The sequence below is a fragment of the Dunckerocampus dactyliophorus genome, chromosome 17, assembly GCF_027744805.1.
Source record: "Dunckerocampus dactyliophorus isolate RoL2022-P2 chromosome 17, RoL_Ddac_1.1, whole genome shotgun sequence".
In the NCBI taxonomy this organism is placed as follows: Eukaryota; Metazoa; Chordata; class Actinopteri; order Syngnathiformes; family Syngnathidae; genus Dunckerocampus; species Dunckerocampus dactyliophorus.
In genome coordinates, this window is record NC_072835.1 from 2,826,926 (window position 1) to 2,852,894 (window position 25,969).

Here is a 25,969-nt window from a genome sequence, read left to right on the forward strand (position 1 = left end):
GCAGCTCCCTCTAGTGGTCAATTCTGCAGTGCTGCGGTCCTCAGCCTTTTTGAGCCCACAAATGGGCTCGTTTCTGATGTACATTTACATTTAATATGACATACTGTAGCATTTAGAAAAATAAATGAAATAAAAAAGATCTACAGTATGTATTGATTTTACTATTAGATGTGTACGTTTGTTGTGGAGCGTTGCTGGGTTGGGGGCTGCAGAGCTTCCTTGCTTTGCTTCCTGTCTTCCTGTGTTTGTTTGCATCGAGCCTCTTAGGCCACGCTGTGAAGCCGCAGTTTCACCTTCCTAACCGCCCTGCTTAATCTCACATTTAGTGTGTGGGAACCAAAGGAAAGCTGACTTGTTAAGACTACAAATTCCCTCAGCAACGTTAAGTATTTATTTTGGTCAAATAGGGCCGCATTGCCAGTGCGCGAGATAGCAGTTGTGCAGGATCCTCACACAAAGGAAACGGGGATTATTACTGTTATTACGACTAACGGGCTCGATAAGGATGGAGTGCTTACTTACCCCCACCACAAAGGACATAAAGAATTTGTGGTAGTCTCTGGGGCTACGACGCAGCATGTAGAGGCCCTGCTGGTTGCCGCAGCGATGCAGCGTGCTGATGCTGAACTCCATCCTGTGACGAGAGAGATCGCATCATGTGCTGGTGTGCTTCCCACGTTTGGCTGTGTGTGTGTTACTCACGACACGGGGCCGTGACAGTGGCTCTGGATGCACTCCAGAAGCCTGGGCGGGGCCACCTCCCTGCACAGGTAATGATGCGCGTCCGCAACCAGTCGGTAATAGCCGTCCACTAACGATATGAAGGACAAGGCCGCTGGGAGAGATTCAAACTCCAGTTCCTACAAACACAAACATCAAATCAAATTCAGTTTCAAACAATAAAAACCTTTACAATGTGGAGTAAAACGATGGACGATGGACCCTTTAATGTACTACACCTTGAGGTCCTCTCTCTCCCAAACACGGCTATAAAAACTAGGGCTGTCAAAAATAGCGCTTCAACAACGGTAGCTAATTTATTTAATTAATTAGGTTAAAATTCTTACCGTCACATGGGCATCATGTTAAGCCACACGTCTTATGCTACAATAGCGTCCTCACAGAGTCACAGAGTCTGCCGCTCTTTGATAACTTTATTCCGTGTTGAACACATCAATATGTAACTCCAACTCACAAACACGTCTCTGGTCAGCTGGTCCTGGGAACGACACTGTCTCATTGTCGGTAGACGACAGGGAGGTGCATTGACAGGCACTCCGAAAATCTCAACAACCTCTTTATTATGCGTGCGTGTGTGGTCTAAATAAACAGAAAGACAAAGAAAAACAGCAAGTGCATATTCTTATCCCTCACTAACGCAGTGGTTCTCAATTATTTTCTGCCATGCCCCCAATGGGGGACAAATGTTTTCACGTCCCCCCTATTTGACATAGTATCGAGAAGTTGATAATATCTATTTATTTATGTGTACTGTACAGACTGAATTCAAAACTAAAACCAGCAAAATGAAATAAAATGGAGAGCAGTGAAGCATACAAGCGTATTCAAGAGTCATATTGCATGCTGTGTACAACTAATTCGTACAGGTTGCACTAATATTGAAAGTCCTCCCTGCCTCTCAAGCCCCCCCTGACAGTTCACCCCACCCCCCTACTGCACTAACTCTTACTGCCCAAGTACAATTTCCTGCATTTAAGTTTGCTCTGAAATCCCAGGAAATACATCTACACCCAAAACACAGGAATTCAACTTAAGTTTAGTGGTGTCCTTGAGCGCAACCCTTTGTGGCTCATAATAACGCGGTCTGTGTGGTTCAAATGTTATACTACTGTTAAAGAGACGAGCGTTAATACATTATTAGACGTGTGGTATCTTTAAGCGTGATTTAAACATTCAGTTCATTTGGAGCTGTTAATACTGTACATCCAAATATATAATATAGAATTGTATGCTGTCATTTAGCTTTCTGTCCATAAAATACAGCAAGATGGGCATATTTCACACATAGTGGCAAATGCTGATTAATCCTGACTGATTAATTTGATTACAACTTTTAATCATTTGACAGCCCTAACAAAAACTAGGGATGTCCCGATCCAATCTTCAGGACCAGGATCGGCTGCCGATCCGCTGTATTTTCAAGATGGCATAGTATCGGCTTCCGCCACAAGATCGGGCCGATCCGGTTGCCGTATAACGTTCGTAACTCTAGGCCACACTCCAGCGCGGTAGGTGCGGTCATGGGCCTCAAAGCTGTCCGCGGTGTACCGTGGTGAAGTTAGTTTCACGTTGGACGTTGGGTATTCAGCTCTGTAGCTACAGCGGTAGTTCCCCTTCACTGTGCCCGGGCTGCTGTGTCATGGTGCGGGGAGCTCGCACGGAAAGTGCCACTCTAACCGCTGGTTGTTTATACTAGGGACCATCAATAAATTACGATTTTGTTGAAGAGAGTTTGTTAAAAAAAAAAAAAATCATATATTCTAAATCACACAATTGATCTATAACCACGTCAGATGATTAGTCCTACACTAAAAGTATTTTGCACGCCCATTTTCTCCAATTGGCTCTTTGATTGGATTAGGGACCTGACTCACAGAGGTTTGTTACAAAAACCAAACAGTATTTTTGGTCTTGCTGAGTAATAAAAAAAGTACATTCAGCAATATTTTGGTTGCATTATTTGTAATGATTTGAAGAGCTATTTTCATAACCATATTCAGTTCCACAAATTCATGTTTGGAACAAAAGCTTATTATTTAAAAAAAAAAAAAAAAGGATCGGTATCTGACTGGATCGGATTGGCAAGACTATATATAAAAAAAAAAAATCTAATCTGATTGGCAGCCAAAAAATGTGGATCAGGACATCCCTCATAAAAACTTCAGATTCTTTTTTTTTTTTTTTTGCTCAAATCTTTCATTCAACCTCAATCCTCATCAAAAATACCAAATATTATTTTTATTATTTTGGCTCGTTTCAATCAATGATGTCACTGTATTGATGTGGAAAAATACACAATGAGTTTTTTTCCATGTAACACATGTTTAAGATGAGTCATAGAAGTGGTTTTGCTTCTGAGAAAACCAAGCAGGAAGCACATGAATCGAGTTTGCTTTGGAAATGGTGACAATGCTGATCCGCGCCAATCAGATGACATAGGAATACGCCCCCACAAGGGAAATATCTGAATTACATCATGATGTTTTGTTAAATGAGCAAACACATTGTGGTGGAGCGTAGATGTAGAAGCAAGTGGTGTATCCTACCAGGATCTGATTGTCTTGTCTGGTGAGGGTGACTATTCGACTCTCTGCCGAGCCCTCCTTGTTGGCCTGTTTGATGCTGATGTCGATCACTTCTGGGAAGTCACAGTATGTCTGCAGCTCCTGGAAAGCAACACGGAAGAAATTAATCATCATCACTAACCATGTGCTGCAGCTCACACGGCGCCAAAATCCTCTCGCCTCCTCACCTCCTCCGCTCCCTCTCCTTTCCCTTTGGACCACTGGATGCCCTTGTTGCCCGAGACGACGATGGTGACGTCGTGCGCCAACAGGTCGGTGACGTGGAAGCGCTCCGAGTGGAGCGACGGCAGCAGCATCTCCAGGCTCATCAGGTACTTGAGGCGGAGCTTGCACACCGTGGCCTTGCACTCGCTGAACTGCTGGACAAACTTTTTGAAGCGGAAGCGGATGCGCTTGCGGGTCAGGAGGTTGTACTGTTGGATGCGGTGCCGCATGCAGCTCGGCAGGAAGGACTTGTAGCTGCACGTTGGGGAAGGAGGAGGGTGCATATAAGTAAGAAGAAAGCATTTTATCATAACTTCTCAGGGAACAATACTACAGAAAGTCAACTTGGACATACAGTACTTTATAGTCAGTGTGCAGCCTTGTATGGTGGTATAGATTCACTGTCTGTTATTTTCGTGCATGAGTGCTGCGGTTCATTGAGGAGAAACATGAATCCCATCACCTGCGTGCCAAGATCATTGTGTCTTGCCTACAGCTCAGCATGGTGGTGGTAGCATCATGCTCTGGGGCTGCACGAGTCGGGGTTCATTGAGAGAAACTGTCGTCTGAAATTGAGTCTACATATACACATCAAAATGGTGTCCAAAGTGGGAATATTTTATGTGAGCACCATTGTTATCTAGCGCAGTCTTAATCCATGATGACATCACTGGTGGAGCTGCTGGATGTTATACACCTTCCTTTCACTTGGGGATGCCCCACTGGTGCTTAATTGGGTTCAGGTGTGGAGGAGATATACTTGAGTACACCATTACCTTCCCCTCCCTCAGCAGGGAGCAGGGCTCTTGATCATCTTGGAGGTGTGTTTGGGCTCCTTACGATGGAAAACTGCCATGCATGTCACAGTACATGTTGGAATTCATCTTTGCCCTCAATGAACCGCATTTGCCGGCAGCACCCGTGCAATCCCGGACCATGACGCTACCTCCACCGTGGGAGCCAATCTTCAGAATGTCAAAGTACATGTTGGAATTCATATTTTCCCTCAGTGATCCACAGCTCCCCCGGTGCCAGCAGCACTCATGCATCCCTGGACCGGGTTGTTACCACTACCAAGGGGGCCAAGCCTCAGAATGTGAAAGTACATGTTGGAATTCATGTTTCTCCTCAATGGAAAACAGCTCCCCTGGTGTTGGCAGCACTCGTGCCGCCCTGGACCGGGACCTTACCTCCACCAAGGGAACCAGTGTTGAGAATGCAAAAGTACATGTTGGAATTCATGTTCCCCCGCAATTAACCGTATCATCCCAGTGCCTGCAGCACTCGTGTAACCCCAGACTGTGGCGCTACCGCCACAATGCTTGACTCAGTTATCTTACTACTCACTTGTGTGGCCATCTATTTTGTCAATAACGGCCGTGTGTGTTGATAGTACATCAATCCAAGCTGTACAGTGACTACTCTAAAGCGTGTTTCCTGTCTGCAGTATTGTCCCTTGAGAAGATATACTAGCGTGTTGGAATGTGAAGAGGGGTGAGATAGTGTCTAGTACCTGGTATCATTGTAGATGGTGACAGGTGATTGGCCGCTCTCTTTGGCGAGACGCATCATGTCCAGCACCGCCATGCCCAGACACTCTTCCTGGGCCTCGTGGCCCATTGGGATCACCACCCTGCCACCCAGGAAGTCACTTCGCCACTACCAAAAAAAAGCAGTTCCAAATTCCCTGAAGAAAATGACTCAGTTGGGGGGCCCACCACAGGGGTACAGTACCAAAGGGGCACAGTCAAATACACACGACTGCATTGAGTCTGTGTAATCACGGAATATTATGGGATGTTGACCGTTATTGTTCTTTGTCTTTCTGCGCCGTGTTTGTAACGCGACTCCACAGGCAGGCATGCTTAACGTGGCGTAAAAAAAACCTTCACAGTCATGTTTCCTGTGGAGAAAATTGTCTGATTTGCTAAGGAGCAGACATTTTTCTCTCTGTGTTTTTAACTGCAGTCAAACCTCGGTTTTAATGCGCCCCACTTTTCGTATGATACGGTTTTCACCGTAAATTTGTGCTAAAAACCCGATTGTTCTGACAATATTGCACGACTGTGCTGCACCGCATCGTTCTGTTAAATGGAGTGCCCAAACAAAGCACCCTACGTGATGCCGACTCATTGTCCGTGCATTTTTTATTAAATGCAGCTGCTAAAATACCCCGCCATGGGGCCAAGGAAAGTTGCAAGTGGCAGCAATATGACAAAGAATGTGACAATCACTGTTGAATTCAATATTCGCAGAAAGTATGTCCTATCCATTCCTCATTTATAATTATTGCACATTGTTTTCTGCAAGTAAACTAAAATTATTCTCGCTAAAATGTATTTATGTCTGGAACATTGCATTAATTCAAATAGGAACAAATTTTGACTGACCTTTTGGAGTGAATTAATGACAAAAACAGGGACAACTGTATACTTAATTACACCATTTTGTTCCATCATGTCTGATCTACTAAAGACTATGTGATGTAAGTAATAACTAACCTGAAAAAACTGGTAGGTCATGACGCAGTCGTCCATCACAGGGCTGTCCAGGCCCTTGGAAAGACCACAGCGGTGGGCGTATGATGAACTGCCGCTATTGTACCAGCCAGGAAAGTAGTACCTGCTCGCAAGGCGAGCGCGAGAATCGTCAGCAAACTCTATAGACAAACACGCGTGGATCGTGTGACCACCTTTTACCTGATCCTGAAGTGCAGGGTGTCGCTGGCTGGAGGGTGCAGTTTAAAGACGTGATTAAGAGGGAACCACATGCCGTCACTTTCCCTCATCAGGCCGAACAGGTTGAAGTACAAGGGAGTGATACCTGGTAGGAGACTTTATGTTAGACAGGGGGTGCTATTTGCTATCACAGTCCACCTCCATGATCACATGTTCAGAGAAAATGCTGAAAAAATTATTTTGTGTGTGTGTGTCTATATATATATATATATATATATATATATATAAACAATGTAATTATGTATAATACTTATTTGTTTTCATTTTTTTTACATGTATTTTTATTATTTATTTAAATATAATATATATTATTATTTAGCTTGTAGTTATTTTTTTTAATTATAAAATAATATAAATACATTTATTTTTTTAAATTAAATTAGGGATGAGATGTGTTTTCTGGAAAAACATAAATCTCTATTTTCAGATACTTGAATTTTTTTTTTTTTTTGTAATTTTTTGACCAACAATCCACATATTTGCTGAGTAGCTGACTGATTGATAGTTGGCACAGCTGCAGGCTTTACTTCAACATGTGTAGCAAAGCCTCTTTTTTTTTCCTTGTTAGAATACAACTTTTTTTCTCTTTTTGGACTTTCTGGTAATATTGCAGCTGTTTTTTTTCCATTTCCACTGCGCCCCCCACCCAACACTAACTATTTCAGCTTTCTTCTTGTAAATTTTCTTTTCTAATCATGACTTTATTGCCATAATATTTTGACTTTACTTTCTTCTTCCACAACAATCGTCTTTTTTTCTTAAAAATTTAAACTTTGTTACTAAAATGACATTATTTTTCCACATGACAACATTATTCTTGTAAAATTATGACTTTCTTGTAAGATTACAACTTTGTTCATATTTTGACTTTATTTTATTTATTTTTTTAAGTAAAAGTAAAAGTCAATTATATTTTTAGAATGTGTCCCAAATGGCCCCCGGGCCACACTTTGGACATCCCTGGGTGTCTAGGGACATACCGTATAATATTATTAAAACACCAAAATAAAGCCACTTTTGCTTACTGGAGGATCTTCAAACAGCGTCAACATGCGGTTGTGTCGACTTGTCTGGTCGTGTTATTAGCAGACAAAACGTTTCTCAACAGGAAGGACTGATGTCTCATGAACGCTGCCTTTTTAGAGGAAGTGCAAACAACCACAAGAGCGGAAGTGGAGGTTCTTACAGAGCTAACCTACATATTAGGGACTTGTACTTCATCATACATTTACTCTGTTGTGTCTTCAGCTGCTTTCACTTTCTGTCTAGCATTGCTGTTGATGTCCCCTCACAAGTTCATTCCAGGGTGTGGACTCCATGTTGGCGAAATGATGCATAGAAGATGTAACGTCAGCTAAGGGAGCCGCTCACCACACGCTTTGGCCGCAAGGATGCAGAGCTCCTCCGCCACATACTCGCCAGGTGGGAAAGTGAGGACACGCTCCTCTCCTCCTCCCGCGTGGTACAGGTGGACGCTCAGGAATGTGCCGTCCTGCTTGGGGTCGGGTCCGGCGCTTGCGGGGCTCCGGTCCGGGGGGAGTCCGTTGACGAGATGCGGAGCGGGACAGGAAGTGGACGGATTCATGTTTGTCAGCAGAATACAGGCCATGTGCTACATCCGACATCCACCTGTCAAGACGACAAACAAAAAGCACTGATTATTTCCCCAACATTGGCCATTTGTGTTTTTTTATTGGCCCGCAGCATATTGTAAAAATATAATTTTACAAAAAAAAAAAACATAAAAAAATTTAAAAATCTGTGATTTCACAAGAATAAAGTCAAAATATTACGAGAAAAGTTGGAATCTAATGAGAAAAAGTCATAATTTTACAGGAATAATGTCATATGAGGAAAAATAACATTTTAGTCGCATAAAGTTTAAATGTTAAAGAAAAAGAAGCCTTTTTTTAAAGTGGTAATATTTTCAAAAAAAAAAAGAATGAATGAAGTTGTAAAAATTAGGTCGCGGAAAAAGTTATAACTTTGCGAGAATAAAGTCAAAATATTATGGGAATAAAATCAGAATTACATGAACAAAATCTGCAAGAAGAAAGAAAACAAGAACAGTAGAAATGGAAAAAAAAAATTATAATTTTACGAGAATAAAGTCACAATATTAAGAGAAAAAATTGGCAACCTTTTGAGAACAAACACTTAATATTATGAGGAAAAATTATGTCATTTTAGTAGCATAAAGTTGAAATATTAAAAAAAATATATCTTACCTTAAAAGGTTTTTTAAAATATTTTTATTTGGAAAATTAGGTTGGGGAAAAAGTTGTAGTAGAGTATTTTGGGAATATATTATGAGAGAAAAGTCATAATATTACAAGAAGAACATCTGCAAGAACAAAGTTGAAATAGTTGGGAAAAAAAACATGTAATTTTACGAGAATAAACATGTAATATTACGAGTAAAAATAATGTCATTTTAGTAGCATGAAGTTGAAGCCATCCATCCATTTTCTATGCTGCTTCTCCTCATTAAGGTCGCGAGGGCATGCTGGAGCCTATCCCAGCTGACTTCGGGCGACAGGCGGGGTACACCCTGGACTGGTCGCCAGCCAATGGCAGGACACATATAGACAAACAAGCATTCACACTCACATTCATACCTATGGACAATTTAGAGTCTCCAATTAACCTAACATGCATGTTTTTGGAATGTGGGAGGAAACCGGAGTACGCGGAGAAAACCCACACACTCACGACGATGAAGTTGACGCATTACAAAAAAATACGTCATTTTTTAAAAGTCACAATATGAGACACCATCAAAACAAAAAGTTGTAAATTTGGGAAAATTGGGAGAAAAACTTGATGATGGGAATAAAGTCAAAATATTCCAAGAAGAATATTTACTAGACGAAAATTGAAATACTTGGGAAAAAAAACACACAGAAATTAGAAAAAGAACAACTGTAATTTGGCTAGAATAAATTCAAAAATAATACAATTTAAAAAGTCACAATTTTTTTAGGAGCATGAAGTTAAAATATTACAGATACTTTTTTTAAAAGTCATAATATTATGAATATAGTGAATTTCCCCGCTGTGGGATAAATAAAGAACAAATACGAAACAAACAAAATAAGGTTGTAAACTTTGGAAAATTAGGTAGAAGAAAAAGTTACAATATTGTGACATTACACTATGTCCCCAACTTACGAATACAACTGGTTCCAGACGACCGTTTGCAAGTCGATTTCTTCGTAAGTCCACCAAAAGGTAATATTACCAATGATATAGGTACTACATGTACGTGTATACATATACAGTATATGCGTATGTATGTAAATATGAGTTTGGATGCAGTAGTAATATTAAACCAGGATAACTAATGAAAAAAACAATAATAAAAGTGATGTAATAATACGTAATGATAAATGTTATTTACCTTTGAAGAGGAGTGGTCCAGCATACGTCGTTGTGGTGGAGTTGGAGGAGGAGTTATTGAAAAAAAGACAAATGGTGGTGGTGGTTAGACTCTTCTAAAAGAGGTAGTGTTCTGTGGGTGGTGTAGAATTAAGCAGGCCTATTAACTCTTCATAAACTTTAATCACACGCTCTGTCCGGGTTGTATCATACAGCCACAATGTAGCTTTCTATCCCAGGCGTCTGTTGGTCCCATTAGCAGTGTCACAGTGCCCTCTGCTGGTCAAGTATGTAGCAGTATAAATATGGAGTTACCAAAATACATGAAAATATAGACCAGTCAGCTTGCGTTCGTATCTCCGAATGTTTGCATGTCGGATGTTCGTAAGTTGGGGACCTAGTATAAAGTCAAAATATTATGGGAAAAAGTCAAGAACATTTACTAGAAGAAAGTTGATATTGTTGGGAAAAAAACAAAATTAGGTCGTGGGGAAAAGTTTTAATATGGGAATAAAGTCATAATATTATGGGAATAAAGTCAAATTATGAAAAGAACATTTACAAAGATTATTTAAGAAGAAAGTTCAAATATTTGGGAAATTAAAAAAAAAAAAAAGAGCTAGTCTAGTGGTTAGCATGTTGGCCACACAGTCACAGTCAGAAGATCTGGGCTTGATTCTCCCTTGGGCATTTCTGTGTGGAGTTTGCATGTTCTCCTCGTGTGTGTGTGGGTTTTCTCCGGGTACTCCAGTTTCCTCCCACATTCCAAAAACATGCATGTTAGGTTCATTGGAGACTCTAAATTGTCCATAGGTATGAATGTGAGTGTGAATGGTTGTTTGTCTATATGTGTCCTGCCCCCGCCTGTCGCCCGAAGTCAGCTGGGATAGGCTCCAACATACCCCCACGACGCTAATGAGGATAAGTGGCATAGAAAACGGATGGATGGGAAAAAGAGCCAAGTTGATACTAATAATAGGCTTTTTCCACCTACATCACAAAGCTGAGATATTGGGGGGGGGTGCACTGCGAAAGTAAAAAGTCCCGGCACAGCACTTCTCTTATTGGTGGCGAGAATGGAAACAGGAAGAAGGATTAGCAAGTGGGGGCGGGGGTGCCATAAAGGGGGGCTGTAAATTAGGACAATTCCAAGGGCCCCTCCAAAAAATAGGTACAAATTCAAATGATTTTGCTATCTGGTTTGACATTTTTTTCCTAATATAGTCATACAACAACCAGAAACTATTTGTTTTGGCAGTGCTTCCAGTGTTCATTTCACTGATGACTGAATGCTATTCCGTCAGCGGAATAGTTCACAGGAAAAAAAACAAGACAAAAACGACCATTACGTCAAAGTTGCCACAGGACAGAGTAAGTCATGTCATGTTTACATAATGTCTTCTAAACACTATTCCATGATAGCGACAAGGCTGCAAAGCATTGTACACGTTATATAAACATCTTTTCACATCCATATGTTGACGATGGAGGCCGGGGGCGGTGACGGCGATGAAATATGAAATAAATCAGGCTATAAAGACCCCTTTACGCTCATTCATAAGCCGATTTAAAAGACTAATTGAAGGGTAAGCAACTCCAGAGTCATTCACACTTACCATTCTGTGTTTTGAAGGCGACCAATCTTCATCTCCATGTCTTAAGGCTTTAAGTCCATGTTCTGCAAGTTCTCTACATTTCATCTCCAAATGTTTCTCCCTTCTTTTCTCCTCAAAAACTATTGACACATCGCTCGAATCTCCGTTATAATCACTGTAAGCATCCTCTGTCTGGTGCACCGCCATGTTTGTGTCGCTGAGTGATAGTACTATTGTATAGATGCTGTCACTTCCGGCAATGAGACTGAACAGCGCGAGCTAGCTTGTTATGTCTGCCGCCATCATCTATAAATGTCATTTTTGGGAATTTACTATTCACTTTCATTGGCTGGCGACCAGTCAAGGGTGTACCCCATCTCTCGCCCAAAGTCAGCTAGGATAGGCTCCCGCATACCCCGGCAGCCCTGGTAGGACAAGCAGCATAGAAAATGAATGAATGAATGGTTTTCATTTCTCAAAAATGCCTGAAGTCGGCTGGGATAGGCTCCAGCATGCCCCCGCAAACCTAATTAGGAGAAGCGGAATAGAAAATGGATGGATGGACTATTCGCTTTCAAAAACTAAACAGAACGACATACTTGCTCACGGTGCAACAAAACAAAAACAAAACACACCCACAGCAAGTTAATGCATCACATGAATCAACTATTACTTCCACTACATGGGTGATAAACAACAACTAAGCGCTAAACATAACACTAAATGCCCGCAAGGCATGCTGGGTAGTCCAGCAGCGACAATATGAACTATGAAGACTAAAACATTGGATATACTGTAAGAGTATGTCAACTCATTCCCTGACGACCTCCTCAACATATTTTGTAATCAAGCAAAAATGCGACAAACAAAGCAAAATGTTGGGAGAAAGAGTACCACAAGCTACCCAGCATACCTTGCGACGGCAATACGTGGGTGTTTTTTTGGCATGAGTATTGTGCGTAGATATTTATTTGTATGCCTGCATGGTGCAGTGGGTCATGTGTGTTGATGTTCTGTGTTGTTTGAGTGGCTGTTTTGCACAAACCACAGTTTGCATCTGACTATTTTGGCGACTCTGGCGTGCCACAGTAGGGCTGCAAGTCATGTTGCCAGCTACAGTTTCAATGTTAAAGGTTCTTGGTGGTCCGGAAGTGGCCCACGGGCCGCAGTTTGCCGGCCCCTGCTTTGAGAAGACCACATGATTACATTAACAACATGGTAAACACAAATTTGTGCCCATGAAGTGTCCCCACAGCAAAACTGCTTCCTGTATCAATCCTTGCAACCAATCAGAGAAGAGATGCTGTCTCGTTGTTTTTTCGTCCCATCTTTCATACAAACATTTCGGTTCTCGTACAGTATTGCGCCTAACACACTTAATTGTTCATTGTAATGAATTCGTATTGTTTTATGCATGTCAAACTAGGATTATTCCCAATACAACCGTTTGTGCCTCTGGGACGAATGAATTGCATTGACATTATTTCTTAAGGGCCACCGTACTTTGGTTCCCCTGCGTTTCGCATCCGTTTTCTACCTCCGTTTTGGGTGTTCTGGGCGTGCAAGACTTCTGCGGAAGTTCTGTGATGCAACAAAATGTAACACAGTTTATAGCACATGTCGAAGAAGGCAGGAAAAGAGTGTGTTTACACACCCGGCAACATTTATCACGCTGCGGACACCCACAGTTACTTCCCCTATCAGGAGTTTTTCTTATCAGAGTCGGAACACATTGCAGCAGTTACACGACGACATTCTCACGCCATAATAACACTGTCTTCTGCACAACACACACACACACACACAACAGCCAATTTTAACAACTTTGCATCACAAATTCTTGAAAGGAGTGACACTTAATAAATAAATAAAATCACTTACTCAGTTTGTCGTCCACACGGCAGCTCGGCAAGTGTTAGCTAGCTAACCTTCGTACGATGCTAACACCAGCAGGCGGCTCTTCGCTTCGTCCCTTTCAAAGCTGTCCAAGTGCCACTTCCGTTCACATCTTTGCCCCCAGCCCCGGAAAGTGTCCAGAAGGTTAATGAAAGCAAGAGTTGTAAGAAGAGCTCTCCTCTGACTTTATCCCCTCACGACTGAGCGTGTGAGTCGTGAGTGACAGCCTCACGAATAGTGATGTGAGGTTCGATACTGAACTACCGATAGTCATGATACCAGCTGTTCATGCTCTAAAGTCGATTCTTAAGTCAAAATAGCAATAGTTTTGATACTTCTGTCATTTGAGGTAATTGTGAATACAGTCTTATATTAGTTCTTAATAATTAATCATTTATTTCAATGGTTTTATTATTTTACCATTTTTACATGTTTTATATTATTTTGTCCTCTGTTTTTTCTGTTGTTGTGTGTTAGCTTGGCTATATTGTAAATCACCCCGCTACCTCCATATACTTCAGGGTTTACAATAAATAAATACATAAAGAAATACATTAATTGTTAAACTTGTATTTTTTATATTAGTAATTTATTTAATCCATAAATTAATTAAATATCATATATTCTTTATGCTATCATATGAAATACTCAACTTTCTAGCGTTTAGCAGACACATTAGATGAATTTGCACAATGTATCGGCTCGGTATCGCCAATACAAGCCTGAATTTTCCTCACATGGCACATCACTACTCCGGCTACAGCGGCGATGACGTCAGGTCTTCCCCTGGTGGCGCTATGTGTTATAGCAGGGTGTTAAAAAAGGCGATTTCTCATGTCTTTTTGGGGCAAACTGCCATATTTTACGCTTCCGTCCAGTCACTCTCCTCTTTAAAGAGTTTCCGATATTTTAACTTTCATCCAAAAAAACAAAAACAATCATCACTGGTACTGCAGGTACTCATGGACATTCCGGCTCCTTTTAGAGAACCGGTTCTTTTGTCTTGGCTCATTGAAAGGAGTCGGCTCTTTCGGCCTTTCCCAAGTGGCTCCTCAGATGTTTTTATTGTCTTAAATGATGTGTATTGTTTAAAATGAATTACTACTGTAAAAAATACATGATATCAAAGAGGGAAAGGCTTCTTGAGACGTCATCTGTACTTCTGTGAAGAAGGTGTCAGACGTTTCGCTCCTCATCCAAAGAGCTTCGTCAGCGAACTAATAAGTGCTGGTAGCCTAGGCCTTAAATACAGTAAGAGTGGGCGGAATTGGTGTGCCAACACCCTCCTCCTATTGGTTCCTTACACTAAGCCTGGGCGGAGTCGTGGTCTAACCCTCTCCTTCCATTAGCACCTCCGATAAAAGGGAAGTGTCTCCAAAAAAGGCTTTATCAACATCGCAGGGACAATTCTAGTGGTCCTCAATCAGCAGTACATCTACACCTTAAAGCAACCAATCACTCTTTTCAGGACAGCGAGGTAAAGGTTTTGGCCAAAGAAAACAGATGGTTTGAAAGAGGAGTAAAGGAAGCTATTTTTGTCAAACAACAGAACCCATCATTGAATCGGAATGGTGGTTTGAGGTTTAATTTGGACCCTGTGTTCAGCAGGTTACTGAGACCAAAACCCACAGCTCTTAGTCTTGCAAATGAGGTAGAGCCAGGGCCGAGCCAGAACAATAGATGCTAACGAGCCAGTATCAGAGTCGTTCATACCCAACTCAGGGAGCGACACTTCCCTTTTATCGGAGGTGCTAATGGAAGGAGAGGATTAGACCACAACTCCTCCCAGGCTTAGTGTAAGGAACCAATAGGAGGAGGGTGTTGGCACACCAATTCCGCCCACTCTTACTGTATTTAAGGCCTAGGCTACCAGCACTTATTAGTTTGCTGACAAAGCTCTTTGGATGAGGAGCGAAACATCCGACACCTTCTTCACAGAAGTACAGATGACGTCTCAAGAAGCCTTTCCCTCGATGGACAACTCCTGTACGACTGAGAGCCTACACAGACGCATGATATCAAAGGTTTATGGATTTCTTTAAATCCTCAATGAACAGCTATAATAAAATATAATAATGTATTATAAAATACAAAAACAAAGACCCATCTCAATAGACAATTTTTGGTCGAGTACGTACACAATTCCTTGATCAGCACTCCCACGGCAATGTCTCCCTTCTGCTCGGTTTATGGGTTCCAACCCCCAGCCTTCCCTTCTCAGGAGTCTGCCGTTCCCTCACGCCAGCACCATCTTGGCCAAGCCCGCCGCACCGCTCTAAGGAGGACGGCTGATGGCCACCCCATCCCGACTCCTTCATATTACCCTGGTCCCTGCATGGTCCCCGCATTTTTTATTAAGTGGGACTGCTAAATAACCCACCATTGGGGCCAAAAAAAGTTGCGAGCGGCAGCAAATTTTTTTTTTGGCACATCCTACAGGCGTTTGCCTTCCTGTATTGTCTAATGGGCAAGCTGGCTCTGAAACAGATGGGTTTTCAGTTTTGAAACATTTATACATTATTTTTTTCAAGAGTTGTTTTTTTAAATAATTTTATTTTAAATGTTTTTTTTCTGTCATTTTCATCTTAATTTTTGTGGGAGATTTGTAATGCTTGAGCCTCGTTCTTATTGTGAACTGATTTAAGTTTGTATTGAGAAATTTTCATGTTTTTTTATTTTTATTTTTTTTTATTGTGAATCGTTTTCAGTTTCTACTTTTTCAAAACTGTTTTTTTTCATTATTGTTTGTCATTTTTTTTTGTTGTTAATTGAAATGAATGTGAGGTTTTCCATTTAAGAGTTTGTAGTTTTAACTATAACTAGTTTTAATATAAGGATGTACAGGAAGCCCGCGTCAACCATAAGTTCCATCCATTCTTCGCTAATGTTTTCACATTGTTTTCTGCATGTAAATCTATAATTATTCTCTATAAAATGTATTTTTTGGGCGTCTGGAGCAAATGAATAGTATTTACATTATTTCCTATGGGAAAAGTTGCCTCGGTTTTTGTGTGTTTTGGTTATCGCTTGACCTCTTGGAACAAATCCATGATGAAAACCAGAGTTAATGAAAAATTATAAATGAAAAAAAAAACTGAAATCAATGAAATCAATGATTTGAAGGTGACATTTTTAAGTTATATTTTTGGAAATTTTTAATGCTTCATTCTTTTTCTTATTTTCTATTTTTATTTTCTTTAAGATTTTGAGAAATTTTCATATTTTTTTTTTTTAGGTCTGTCAAAGTCAACAAGATAACGAGTTAATGGAAGCTCCCTTTAAAGCCACTATTTTTGTTTGGCGCGAGGTTAACGTGCGCAGGTCATACTTGACCCTCGACCAGCGCCGTAGCTTGAGAAAACGCAGGGGCGCTGCAGCCGATGCCGCAACCCGCAACCTTCAGGTTGGGGGACGACCACTCTAGCACCTGAGCCATGTCGCCCCCAAGACTGCAGCCATGCCACAAGACCAAAAGCACGGCGAGTCCCAAACGCCACCCGCTGGACCCAGCTGGAGAAACCGTCGCAGAACTGCAGGTAGTTGTTATTGTCTTTTATACAGTGGTACCTTGGCATTCGACTGTCCCAACTAACCAATGTTTTTTAGATGCTAGCTAAAATTTGGGTTACAAGCAACTATTTGGAGGGCTTGTGTCACCTCAGTATGTGGGGACAAAAGCGGAAGAAGAGATGGCAGGAAAGGCTTGTTATTGAGTTATTATTAGTTAGTAGCCATTAATTAGCGTTTCTGCTTGAACTGCTGTGTTTGTCAAAGAGGGCAGAATGTTGCATGTTGCATGGTGTCATACGTCCACGCTGCTCAAGTCACTAGATCAAGAAAAGTGTGATAAAGTGTGTGTGTGTGTGTGTGTGTGTGTGTGTGTGTGTGTGTGTGTGTGTGTAAAAGAGTATTGGGAAGTGAAGCCTGACTGTACCGCAGGATATGGGCGCAGTCCTAAACTACTGACTCTTCTTCAGCGCTCTATTTTTTCTAAGTTGTCAGTATTTATTTTTCTAACAGTCTGTTTTCATTTCACTTAGTTGTTGGGTGTTTTTGCAAAACTTTATTTGGAATGTTCGTCAGGACGATATTTGCTGGAAGAGAATGATATTTGAGTGATGGACAGTTGGCCTCACCAATGTCTTGTTGTACATTTGGCTTGTTTTTTACACATTGAGCTCCATTTTGTGTTGAGGTGTTTAAAAATACAACAACAAAATGTTTATTTAAAAAAAACAAAAAAATTGCATAAAACAAACATATTATCCAGTCTGATGTTGATGGGTGTATTCAAAACTTTAAAATGATCTTTCAAATGTACACTTGTTGTAGATATAAACTTCTTTCTATCTGCAATTAACTGCAATTAATCAGTTAACTGTGGACCAAATGCGATTAATCACAATTAACTTTTTTACTCAATTTACAGCCTGATTTTTATTTTGGGACATTTTAAATGTTTTTTTTTTTATTGTGAATTGTTTCAGCTGTAGTTTTTCAAAACTATGCTTTTTAATTATTATTTTATTTTTGTTATTATTAAAGTTATTAAATGTATTAATATTATGAAATGATTAATTCATGTAAAATTAAAGTGTGTCACAAGGGGGTGGAGCCACGGATGATGTGGCGGATCCCAACGCAGAGACAGGAGTCCAAAATAAGATACAAAAGGTTTAATAACAGAAGGTGACCCGAGAAAGGGAAAAACACAACCAAGGCAAAAGTACAAAACCAAAAGTATCAACAGAAAACGCTGTCAGCAAAAGGCTGACAGGAAATAACTATGACTTAACAAAGAACAACCACAGGCAAACCTAAGCCGGAACAACGGTAGGTATATAGTCCAAAAGCACGACATAGAGCGGTAATGAAGGGGAGCCAGAAAGCAGGGAAGCAGGTAAGGAGCCGGACCAAGCGGAACAGGTAACAAGGGGTAGCAAGGAGTACAATCTGGCACTGGCTTCTCGTTGCCGCTGGGTATATGAAGGGTGCTTGATGTGATTGTCAGCAGGTGTGTGCTGGGAACTCCACCCACACCGGCTGAAGCTGCACAGAGAGCAAACAGACAGAAGGCGGCAGCAGAGCGACAAACACCATCGTAACAAAGTGAGGTTATCAATTTTAGAGTTTATACTTGTAGTAATAATTACTTTTAATTTTAAAGGTGGCCTTTTTTCCCCCAATTTTTGGCGCCCCCTGCAGGCCACGAAGCCCTTAGCGTTTGCCTATACTGTATTGCCTGATGGGCAAGCTGGCTCTGACGGAAACAGATGGGTTTTCAATTTTGGAACATGTTTACATTATTTTCTATTGTGAGTTGTTTTCAGTTGTGCTTTTCAAACCTGTGTGGGTTTAAAAAAAATATTTTATCTGAAATGCCAATTTCAATTTTCAGTTATTTTTCATTTGTTCTTTTTAATTTTGTGTCATTTTCATGTTGTAGTCATCTTAATTTTAACCATTTTCAGTTTTTATTTAGAATACTTTTTTATTATGGGACATTTTTAATAATTTTTTAGTATTGTGAGAATTATCGTAGTATTAGAATTATTGTATAGTATTGTGAGTCTTTTTCAGTTGTTCTTTTTCAAAACTGCGTGTTTTTAAAATTATTATTATTATCTTTTTACATTTTTCTAGCATTTTAACTAGTTTTAACATAGTTATATTGCTTGTGAATTTTTTCACCCCTGATTTTTGGCGCCCCCTGGAGGCCACGGCGCCCCTTGCCTTTGCGTATATTGCCTAATGGGCCACCCGGCTCTGATGTAAACCTATGTAGTATACTGTACCTTTGAATCGTGTGGTCTACTTGTTTTGTCAGTTACTTTTTAAAAGAAAATCACCTTTAAATCACGTGGTTGTGCTGCGTTACGTTACCAGGAATCGTCACTGTAAAGCATAGTATATCGTACATTATTTGTATTAATTAGCCTATAAGTATATCAAACAATAACTTTGAGAAAATGACTACAGTGAAAAGCTGACAAAGGGTGTGGAGGTTATGTGTACATCAAGAGTATACTGTACAATGTAGTTAGTTGCGCTACTACCGTACTGTTTATACGTAAATAAATACATAGTACAATAAAGACATGTCACCGTCCTGTTCCTTTAACAGCAGCCAGCCCACGCCTCTGAAAAGCGGCTTGTTCCGGCTTGCCCACTCTTTTATTTTTTTTATTTGATTTTGTGTTTTCATATCCTTGCTCGCTCTATGAAAATAGTGCCCGAGCGCTCCTCCGCGGAGCACCGCCCTCATTCTGTGCTCTCGCATGGCGAAGAAAGAACCGCTCCTCGCTTTGGCCCGGAGGTGCGCGGTGATGAGCGGCCGCCTGCGCAGCACCGTGGCCGGCTGAGGAGGCTCCATCACCGGCGGAGCGTCAGAGCAGCACCCCGCTGGTGGATCGGGCCAGGCGGACAAAACCAAAGTGTGTGTCAGGCATCGAGGCTGACATCCATGCTGACAGCTTTTCAGTCCTGTGGATGGATGTTTGTGCTGAGGGGGTGTGTGTGAGGTAAGTTCCTCTTTCTTCAACTTTCCCTTCTTTCTGCTTGTTGTGAGACAAACTGCTGCTGCTGCTGCTGCTGCAGGAAGGGAGAAAGAGGAGCAGGCAGGTGGTGCGTGGATGTTGTTTGGCAGCAAAAACAGCAAACATGTTAGGATGATGATGGCGGAACCTACTTAACAATGTGACAAAAGTCATTTCTCCTCCCTTCCTGATGCCCATTTACTTAAAAGCGCACGTTTGGATTAGAGTCAAGGTAAAAAGTGGCTGAGCTGGAGCCTACCCCAGCAGGCGATGTGACACGAGGCAGGGGTTCATCACATAAAGACAAACCTTCACGCTCACAGTCGCACTGGTGGACATTTACAGTCTCCAACGAGCCTACCGTGCATGTTTGCGGATGTGGGAGGAAGCTGGAGAGAACCCACACAAGCGCAAGGAGACGTAAGAGTAGAGATGCCATTTGCAATTGTCAATTATTTAATGAATATTTTCAGTCATTTGCAGATTTATTTTTGTTATTTTCAGTCATTTATTTCTCATATTTGTGTCATTTTAATGTACTTTTTATTGTAATTTAAAAAAAAAAGAAGTCATTTTCATTTCAGTCATTTTTTAGACAAACAAGCATTCACACTCCCATTCATACCTATGGACAATTTAGAGTCACCAATGAAGCTAACATGCATGTTTTTGGAATGTGGGAGGAACCCGGAGTACCCGGAGAAAACCCCCACACGCACGGGGAGAACATGCAAACTCCACACAGAGATGCCCAAACGGCGATTCGAACCCAGCTCTCCTGACTGTGGCCAAGATGCTAACCGCTAGGCCACTCATTATCTTAAATCAAATTTAGCCCATTTTCAATTGTTAGTTGTTTTTTTTGTTAAAGTTTTAGATTTATTTTGAAATTGTTATTTTTTGTTATAATTTGGAGTTATTTGGTCATTTTTATTTTTGGGTCATTTTCGTGTTTAAGTCATGATTTTTTGTTGACATGTTTTAATGTTCCCTTCTTCTCATTTTGTGATCCATTTTCAGTTTTTATTTTCTTTGAGATTTTGAGACAATTTAATTGATTTTTTTTTCAATTTTAGAACCTTTTTTGTTGAGTCATTTTCAGTCGTACTTTTTCAGAACTGTGTGTTTTTTTTATTTATTTAATTCTAAATTGTGAACCACTTAAAATTTTTAATATTTTTGAATTATTTTTTTATATATATATTTTTTTATTTTGAGTCATTTTCAGGCTTTAACCATCCCAAATTAAAAAAAAAAAAATTGTCATTCTTTTTAATTTTTTATAGAGATTTTTAATGTTGGATTTTTTTCTGTTTTTTATTTTGTTTAAAATTTTGCTACATTTTCCTTTTGTTTTTTTTTAAATTTTGGGACATTTTCAATAATTTTTTAAATATTGTGAGTCAGGTTATAGTTAGATTTAGGGTTAGTTAGTTGGTTAGGTTAGATCAGTTTTCAGTTTTACTTTTTCAAAACTGTGCGTGTTTAATTTTTGATTATTTAAAAAAATGTTTGAATCATTTTCAATTTTTAGTATTTTCTTAAAAGAATTTGAATATTTTTTTTCGCTTATATTTTTTTATTTGGAGTTTTTATTGTTGTATGATTGTTTTTATTATTTATTTAAACTCGAGGGTTTTTTTTTTTTACTGATTTAAGCTTTTTTATCTTTAATTACGTTTCATTTTCTTCATTTATTTTTCCATTAAAATTTTTTTTTCACTGTAAAAAATGGACTCAATTATTGTGCATTGAAAAAGTATTTTTTTAACATTTATTATTGAAAGAAATAATAATATTGCAGTGCATTTACAATAATAATACATTTCATCATTTTCTTTCATTGTACTTCATTAATAGCGTGTATTGTTCTCTGTCAGCGTGTTCTACTTCTCCTTTTCACTTTCACTTTTACTAGACTTGCATGGCAGTCCGTGCTCCAGCAGCCAAGTTTAGTTAGCGGAGTTAATAAGTCACAGTTTCATTGATGAGGTTTGTTTCCTGCAATGTGAGAAAGTCCTTTTCTGTTCTACAAGCTGTAAATAAGTTTCATGTGATGAAACATTCCAAAAAAAACAACAACAATCGCTGCCTTTTCTTCCTGCCGAAGGAAACTCCAGACTGATATCCTCCCCCGCGCGTACTAGACCAGGCCGTGTGACACGCGGTACGCCCAGACAGATGACATCTTTGACAACTGCAGACGCGCTACGTGCTCGTACGACATCAACACCAAGCTTCCATGTTGAATCAGCACATGACGGAGTGTGCTCACAGGACATCGAAGCCAAAGTCCGAGTCCTGTCAGGCTAACCGGAACAAAAAGGCAACACTTTCAGGTTTAACTTCACACAACAACACAATTCACAGCAGTCACACCAGTCGTCAGAGATCCTCCATGTGACAGGAGTGCTTTGCTGTTTTGAAGGATTTACTACACACACACAAAAACACACGAGTAACTGTTTTTAAAGTACATGAAATTACATCTATTTTCTTAATAGCTTTTGTTTATTTTTAACGATCCATTATATTCCAAATGTGCTGTGCTGGGAGTCTGACGAATCTGCTGTACACAAACAAACCCACACTCAACACACATCAAAGATCCATTATTTGTTTCAATGAAATGAAATGTAATTTAATTTAAATGAAATTCAAATTAAATTAAATAACTTTAGTTTAATTCAATTTGGATTTTTTTATTTACTAAATTTAATACCACTGCATTTTATTTTTTCAATATAATTTAATGAAATTATTTAATTGTTCTTCTATTATGAATTATTGACTTTTATCATATACTATTATTAATATTATTGCATTTAATTAATTTAATATCATTGGGTTGAATTTTTAAAATAGAATTTAATTGTGTTTAATTATTATTATTATTATTATTATTATTATTATTATTATTATTATTGTTATTATTATCATTTAAAGATGCTTTATATTCCAAGTGTGCGCTACTGTTTTGGGGAATCTGCTGCACAGAACAGAAAAACACACGAGCCGAAGATCCATTATTTGTTGTGATGAAATTAAATGTAATTTCAAGTATTAATTAAAATGTAATAATAATAATGATTATTAATTAAATGAATATTTGATTTATTTTTGTCATTCATTTCTTAAAAATCTTTTAAAGATCCTTTATATTACAAGCGTGTTCTGCTGTTTTTTGTTTTGTTTTAGAAATCTGCTGCAAGATTGGTTTGTTAGTCCCAAATTTTTAAACTGAAGTTTCGTGGGGGGGGGCGGGGCGCTACGATGTTGTTCACGGGCTGCATTTGGCCCAGGGGTCACCTGTTGACCACAGCTGGTATGTATGGCATTACAAGTGGCAGAGGTACAAAACTACAAAGACAAGTCCGGCCTATGAAGTTGAAAGTCTTAATAAAGAAAGTCATTGCAGTGTAATGTGTTGTTTGTGGCCTTGTTGCATCAATGTGTTCATGTTCAACGGCCTTCTTACGGTGAGAGACGGCCTGAAGTACTATGAGACGTGATGGAAGTACAGCATGTTGGTGGCAGCTGTGTGCGTGTGTGTGTGTGTGTGTGTGTGTGTGTGCGTGCAGCACAGGAGGAAAACAGGATGTAACAGTTGTTGAGGACGAGGAACAGGTGCGAGTTGCAACGTGACTCCTTTGTGGCTCTTTCACGCCGCCGCCACTCCCTCTTCTCTCACTTGATGCGTGGCCAAGGCACACACCGCTTAAAGCTCCTTGCGCCGCGGCCGTCCGTGCGCCTGTGAGAGCATGACGCTGGGGGTGCACTCGTGCTCCGCGTGGCGCTTAAATTTGGGAAGGAAGGAAACATGACGCCGTGGAGGCCTGGTAGCGGCCCGAGCGCGCCACGGAGCCCTCGGAAGGTGCGTAAATGAGAATGTGAGGTTTTTGGTGATGTTTGCCGGCTGTTAAAACACAATGAGCGACGATTCTTGTTGTCTAATCTTACCTGGGAGTGTGTTTTGGCACTAGTTCATAGTTTCCCTTGCATGACGGTGACGAGTTCGTAACATCCACACACTAAATGGACCACACGCTATACTTCTACTGTGTATCATTGCAGTGTTACTGTGTCTACTTTTCAGTTGCAAGTGCAGAATTCCAAAGAATGACAATGAGGATGTGAAATGATACCATCGAGGCAAAACCGCTATGAATGACTTTATGACTTTATTCATGCATAACCAAAGCCAGACAAATCATGTTTTTCCTGTCTGCCCCAAGAGCGCTCCAAACATGAGGGCATCACACATGCACAGCACCCCTTAAGGTCACCCCACTTTTTCTTTTTAGCTTTTTTTGTTGTTTTTTTTTAGCCATTCGCAAATTTTCCTGTATTATTAAGAATTTAGTATTTTAACCCACAGGGAGAAGTGCAAAGGATGCAACCTTTATTCTATAAGAGCCATTAGCTTGAAATTTCACGCACTAATAGCAGCGTTTGCTGTACAAAATAGGCGTTGAACCACAGTCGAAGCGAACGTAAGGCCTGTCACGATAACAAATTTTGCTGGTCGCTGATTGTGCTACAAATTATCATTGATATTCAATATTATCGGCAACAGACTATTTTTTTCCTTTTATTATTTTCACGACGTGTAATTCACATTTTAACCACTAGATGGTACTCAAGTATAGTTTACAGTGTACCTGTGTCAGACATTAGCGTGATACAGAAGTTGCCTGTATGTATGCTTTTCCGATATAGTGTGAGTGCGCCCCATTTTGCACTGTTTTGTTTATATTTGCCGACCGAGCACCTCAGTAAGGGTTGACTGTCAGGACGTTAGGCTCCGCTGCCCGAGCACCCCCCCCCTTTTTTCTCCCCAGTTGAGAAACCTGTCCGTGTCCGTTGTCGCTGTTCATGCGCTCACCATGTTCATTCTGTATAAAACCGAAATTTTCACACACTGTGGCTGTGGCATTTGCCTTAAAAACTATTGCTTTTTTGGGGGGCGGATGTTAGCATAAAATTGGCCCTTACTCATGGTCATTTGTCCAATCGTCATGAAACCTGGAGGACACCTTCAGAACACGTCTTGGCATATTTTAATTCGTAGGGGGCAGCACAAATGCCACAACCTTTATCCTGTAAGTGTGATTAGCTTGAAATTTTGCGCACAATAACAGCGTATGGTATACAAAATGGCCGTCAAACCATAGAAAAAGTGAATGTCCTTATTGTGTTTGAAAAATATCTTTATTAAACATACAAATATGGAATTTTAGTGAGATCGGTTGAAAATCATGGCCACCAGCAGCCAAAATGTGCTTTTTGGGGGCGGGGCTTAGCATTAAATTGGCAATAACTCATGGGCCATTTATCCAATCGTCATGAAACCTGGAAGACACCTTCAGAACATGTCTTGGCATATTTTGACCATAGGGGGCAGCACAAATGCCACAAAGCATGTAATCTTTATCCTATAAAAGCCATTAGCTTGAAATTTCATGCACAATAGCAGCATATGTTATCCAAAATGGCAGTCCAACCATAACCAAAGCAAATGTCTTTATGGAATTTGAAAGTATCGTTGTTAAACATTGAGCAAGATGGGTGGAAATCATGGCCACCAGCAGCCAAAATGTGTTTTTTCGGGGGGCGGGGCTTAACATGAGATTGGCCATAAATCATTGGCCATCTGTCCAATGGTCGTGAAACTGACATATTTTGACCCCCACCCATAGGGGGCAGCACAAATGCCACAACCAAGTCCAGTTGGATTCAAATTAGCAGAGTTTTAATGAGTTTTTATGTCTTTACTTTGTGTTTTCATGCATTTGAATGCAGTCTGAAGCAGCAACCAATCAGATTGTTTAATCAGACGGCCCCACTCCACAATATCCCGTCCACAGAAAAGAAGCCCTTTGAAGCCTTTCATGTGCTTTGTTGTTGTAATCCACAATGTCACGTTTGGCATCCCCCAGTCTGTCCCGCCTGTGGCCCGCAGCAGACGTCGCCGGCGCCCGTTGACATGTCGTCCCCCTGAGCCCGCGCGATGCCGGTGCAGGCGGCCCAGTGGACGGAGTTCCTGTCCTGCCCCATCTGCTACAATGACTTCGACAGCAGCGGCCACCAGCCCGTCAGCCTAGGCTGCTCGCACACGGTGTGCCGCGCCTGCCTTCACAAGCTGCACCGCAAGGCCTGCCCCTTCGACCAGACGCCCATCAGCACCGACATCGACCTGCTGCCCGTCAACTGCGCCCTGCTGCAGCTGCTGGGGGCTCAGGTGAGTGCAGGCGAGACGACTGGGAGGGTTTACTTTGGAATATGATAAGCTGTGT

General features: G+C 40.5%; 2 protein-coding genes across 10 annotated transcripts in view; one reads left to right on the top strand and one right to left on the bottom strand.

Moving 5' to 3' along the window:
• Positions 1-13,372, bottom strand: part of jak2a (Janus kinase 2a) — a 29,598-nt gene extending 16,226 nt beyond the window's left edge. For 4 of the 6 annotated variants that reach the window (XR_008566471.1, XM_054756522.1, XM_054756523.1 and 1 more), the window contains exons 1-9: positions 13,123-13,372; positions 7,640-7,897; positions 6,230-6,353; positions 6,032-6,152; positions 5,044-5,189; positions 3,494-3,785; positions 3,288-3,407; positions 703-860; positions 523-634 (exon numbers count right to left, since the gene is read on the bottom strand). Coding sequence is in view for 5 of the 6 variants with exons in the window: in XM_054756522.1 (XP_054612497.1) it covers positions 523-634; positions 703-860; positions 3,288-3,407; positions 3,494-3,785; positions 5,044-5,189; positions 6,032-6,152; positions 6,230-6,353; positions 7,640-7,877 (1,311 nt within the window). In the remaining variant the exon portion in view is untranslated. Of the gene's footprint in view, positions 1-522; positions 635-702; positions 861-3,287; positions 3,408-3,493; positions 3,786-5,043; positions 5,190-6,031; positions 6,153-6,229; positions 6,355-7,639; positions 7,898-13,122 lie in introns of those variants that run through there. The other 2 variants (XM_054756525.1, XM_054756524.1) reach the window with 2 other exon arrangements.
• Positions 13,373-19,336: 5,964 nt separating this feature from the next.
• The window catches only part of rc3h2 (ring finger and CCCH-type domains 2), a 34,700-nt gene continuing 28,067 nt past the window's right edge, over positions 19,337-25,969 (top strand). For 3 of the 4 annotated variants that reach the window (XM_054757331.1, XM_054757328.1, XM_054757330.1), the window contains exons 1-2: positions 19,337-19,658; positions 25,613-25,914. In XM_054757331.1, the coding sequence (XP_054613306.1) occupies positions 25,684-25,914 (231 nt within the window). In that variant the 5' untranslated portion in view covers positions 19,337-19,658; positions 25,613-25,683. Of the gene's footprint in view, positions 19,659-21,783; positions 22,013-25,612; positions 25,915-25,969 lie in introns of all 4 variants that reach the window. The other variant, XM_054757329.1, reaches the window with a different exon arrangement.